Source organism: Drosophila kikkawai, chromosome 3L (assembly GCF_030179895.1).
Source record: "Drosophila kikkawai strain 14028-0561.14 chromosome 3L, DkikHiC1v2, whole genome shotgun sequence".
NCBI lineage: Eukaryota > Metazoa > Arthropoda > Insecta > Diptera > Drosophilidae > Drosophila > Drosophila kikkawai.
This window is the reverse complement of record NC_091730.1, coordinates 451,671-455,992: the sequence shown is the minus strand read 5'-3', so window position 1 is coordinate 455,992 and position 4,322 is coordinate 451,671. Positions and strand designations below refer to the sequence as shown.

The following is a 4,322-nucleotide window of genomic DNA, read 5'->3' as shown; positions in this document are numbered from 1 at the left end:
CAGCGACGGCAGCTAATGCACAAAAATATACCCAAATATTTCGGTCATAAAATCAGCGACAACATTGCGAATTAATCATACGGCTCGAGAGTTGAGTGCGCGCGGTGCCAGGCAAAAAGTAAGTAGGGGGGAGGGTATTATAGACAAGCACATGCCCTGGAAATTGTATTTTTGAGTAAATATTTGATAATAATTATGGAAAAAGCAATGTAAGATGTGCAAGTTTAAAGGGTTTGACCTGTTCACATATACCTTAAGACGTCTTTTATTATCATGTTATTGTGACTTTAGTTTGGTTTTAGTTACAAATATAGTTGATTTACTCAAATTCTCCCATGAAAAATATTTAAAAATACTTGTTTAATTAAGCCTAAGACCTTCTTCCTCAATATTCTCCTGCAGGGTAACACCGTAAACATAAAACCCCTTCCTACAAGCCAAATTTTGGTTCAATTAGATTCCCAGTACCCGCCACTAACTCGTGGCATAATAAACCACACAAAATAGGAACGTAGGGACCTGAACAAAGCACGGAGTGCCTACCAGAAATCAATTGACATGATTTCAACTTGAATTGCCATAACAACAACAATGCTAACCCATATACGGATACACGTAGGAACACGATCCGGTTCGTGGTACGAATGTTGGCCACCCAAATACGCAAATGTAGTATCTCCGCCGCCGCCGGAGGAGGATCGATCAAACGTTGGTTGTCCCGGGCAACGGCAACATTCCGATTGGAGGCCCGGAACCTAACCTAAGCCAAGTCGAAAGGCAAAGCGTTGGCCAGAAATCAGTTGGGCAGCAGCGAGCCAAGGAGCTAGAAGGCATTACGGATACAGCTATATCTGAATCGATACAAAAAAACCAGGACTAACATCAGGACTAGCATCATCACCAAACTACTGACAACATGTGCGACTGCGGCTGCTATTCCTACTGTCTGCACGACAGCTCCTGCTACAGCCACTATCACTCGCACTCGCACTCGCATTCCCATCACTGCTGCGCCGGATACAAGTATCTCAAGTGCCTGTGTCGCTACTATCGCCATGGGCACTGCACCTGCTCCTGCTGGAGGCGGAAATGCTACCTGCTCTAAGGAGGCGGAGTCGGAATCGGAATCTGAGGGAGAATGAAGCTGCGCTGCACTACGACACACACAACAAATCACAACTCAAACAACGCAAATCACCAAAGAAATCACACGATAAAGTCCTTTAAGCAGTTGCATAACACTTGGCTGCATCCAAAATCGACCAAGAGTGAGGGAGTGAAGCGAGTGCTAAATGGAAAATGGGAAAATGTTGCCATGAGGAGAAGGAGAAGGAGGAAAATGTGGAGCATGAGGAGAAGGCCAAACAACTAGCGTGCATACGGGTCGTATGTGCAACGTTTTCAGTTGTCGTGTGAGTGTTCAGAGTGTGCGGAGTGTGTGTGTGTGCGAGTGCCTGACTGCGAGTGAAAATGAAATGGTTCAAGGATGCGGCCAACACAGTTATCGACTGCGTTTTTTTGCATTTTGCAGTTGCAAAATTTTCCTTTCCCCCCCATTTACACGATAAAGTCCCACTTAACTCCCAAGTGAAGCAACTCGAATTAGTGCGTAAGTCTTACTCCACACCACACCACACACTCGATTAACACCACACACACACATCGTTACCGAACCTATAATACATCAATGTTTAGAGCGTAGTTCAATAGAGACTTTTCGCCATATTTGTAACGTTACCAAATCCAACAGAAAAAATCCAGAAATAAAGTTTTACTCCAACACCACTTACGTAGAACGGGGTTTAATGGGATAGGGAAAGTTCTAGAAATTCAATGGGTGAATATTTATGTAAATCTAGAGGTTTCTTTAAGGGTAAAATCAGGATGCAGCAAAAAGGGTTCAAAATACATACATATATCGTCCTTGCTTCTTTTGTCTTGGTGCAACGTATCATTATGTTGAATAACTAAACATAAATCCGTCTCTTTTAAAGGTGCCCAAACTTGTTTTAAAAGGCCCACTTACCTGATCTTTAATTATTATCCTACCAATCCTGGCATTTATCTGAATTATGGGCTTAGAGTCACCCCCCGACATTCCGCCTAATATCTTTCCCTAATTTCACACCCCTCAGTTGACCGTTCGGTATTCGTAATCATCTTTTTGCGGACTTTCGACTTCGATGAGCTTTTTTCGCCTCCGCCCACGCCTTCTGTTGACATTGCCCAATTGGCCATATGCAAATACCAACAAAGACCCTCTAAGCCCAGCTGTTGGCGGTCGGAAAAGTCAGGTCGGAAAATCGCGTGGAGTCAAAAATGGAAATGTTGTTGTCATTATGTGCATTGAATTACGTTTATTTGATGGCACCGTTCTTCGTCCTCCACTCTCCGTTGCCCGCTGCCCCCGGGAAATCCTCGCTTCAGAGTTCGTCCTGACAATGATTATCCGCCGTAACGACATCTTCAGACCCCGACCCCAAACCCAGCCACGGAATCTCCACCGCCGTTGCCATTAAAGGTGTTCCGGCCGACAAACAAGGTGATTATGGCCAGGCGAGTTGCTCTCTGGACTCTGGACTGTGGACTCTCCTGCTAATGGACTCGCGCTCACTCGGTCAAGGAGGGAGAACGGGAAGGTGGAAAAAGCGCGGAAAAGTGGGGGAAATGCTTCGAAAAAAAACTGGAAAAATATGTGGGTGTACACAGAAAAAATATTATTGCGAAATTTGAGTTAATATGATACATTCTTTTGTCGTGAAAGAAAGCTGTCATTATTGATTAGATATGTACGTTTTTTTTCTTTTCCCTTCTAGGGACTTTAGATTATTAATGCTTATTTTTTTAATTTAATCAAAGCACTTGCTTTATAGATAAAGCCTTGAACTATAAATCCAAATCACTGCAACAAGTTTTTACTTAAAAGGATACATTTTACCCGTTCTTTTTTCAAGTGCACAGTGTGTTTGTGCTGGAATATAAAGGGCAAGAGGGGACAACGCGAGCATTTATTTAAATTTTGCACTGCAGGTTCGCCAGGACGTGACTGCGAGTGTCGAACGAATTCCTAGCCCCGAGTCCTCTCTGAGCCCTCCTTTCTGATTCCGCTTTTCTGGTGTTGGAAATTTTCCGACTTCCTCATGAATATCAAATGATGACGCAGCATTAACGCCAAAAGGAGATGGGGGGAGGGAAGCCAGAGTTTGGGGGTGTATCAGCTCTGATATTGGTTTTTGATTATCCTGCAATGCAAGGCCTGGGTGGTGACGCTGGTGGTGGTGGCATTCCTGTTAACATTTTAATTAACATTTTGATGGCAGATCGTAAAAATTTGTTGGACATTTCTTGGACAGGCCTTTAGCATTAAGCAAAAATTTCTAAGATAACCCTCAGTAAATAGCTGTTTATAGGACTTTTAATTTATTAAGTACAAAGTGTAAATTATTAAATAAATTTATTTTAGGAGAAACTTTCTCTTGGCAGGATTTATGAATGCATAGAATATAGGGAATATGTCGTACGTAGTAGAGCCATCGACTAGCAAGCCAAATAACCTTCTAAATTATCCTAACCTTCTAAATTAACTTAACCTAAATTATCATAAATCTTAAATATTAAATACAATTTTGAAGGCACCTTGTTATCTGCTTTAAATGCCACAGATTTAAGTCTCATTCAACTAACTAACTAACATCTGGTAGTTAGTATCTCTCTTCTCGTAAACAGTCACGCTAATGAAGTCCCCGCCCACTGTGGACTTTTCCCCATTTACCACCCAGCTCCACCCCCTCTCTAGTTGCCCCTTGTTTTAGCCGCTTCTTATGACTTCGGCCTCATAAAATTTTCCAGCTGACTAAATTTAAATTGCGCATGCAGAAAAAACACTCACATACCAAAAAACAAAAGGAAAAATTTCGTTGATTTTGTTTTTTTTTTTGCTTTGTTGAGGAAAGCGGTGAGGGGAGGCAGAGGTGGACGCGAGGAGGGAGTAGTGGTGGGTGGGCGTGGCTGACAACGATGGTGGCAACGGAGGCGACGGCGGCGCTTGACTGCAACAATGTTGCCGCAACATAATTGTCTGGTGCTTAATGCACTTGTATGCTCGATTACCGCTCGTCCACGAGCGCCTGCCCCAAGCCCCGCTGCCTTCCACTTCCCCATTATCTTTCTGGCCAAGCAAAATCCGCTTTTCCCCTCTCTCCCCCCAGCCGTTTGTAAAATGCATAAAAAATATTGCAACGCCAGCCCCCAAAATGAGGAGAAAATATGAATTGTTTTCCTTGGCTCGTCAGCCGTGGATAGATCGGTATGGCAAGGGGTTT

General features: G+C 43.3%; 1 protein-coding gene across 1 annotated transcript; it reads left to right on the top strand.

Moving 5' to 3' along the window:
• Window positions 1-431: 431 nt before the first annotated feature.
• Window positions 432-1,785, top strand: LOC108078500 (uncharacterized). Its single transcript, XM_017172403.3, has one exon. The coding sequence runs from the start codon at window positions 917-919 to the stop codon at window positions 1,103-1,105; it is 189 nt and encodes a 62-aa protein (XP_017027892.1). The 5' UTR covers window positions 432-916; the 3' UTR covers window positions 1,106-1,785.
• Window positions 1,786-4,322: the final 2,537 nt, after the last annotated feature.

Excerpts from the sequence above, each read along its gene's own strand:
- LOC108078500 (XM_017172403.3), top strand. The coding sequence starts at position 917 with ATGTGCGACTGCGGCTGCTATTCCTACTGTCTGCACGACAGCTCCTGC.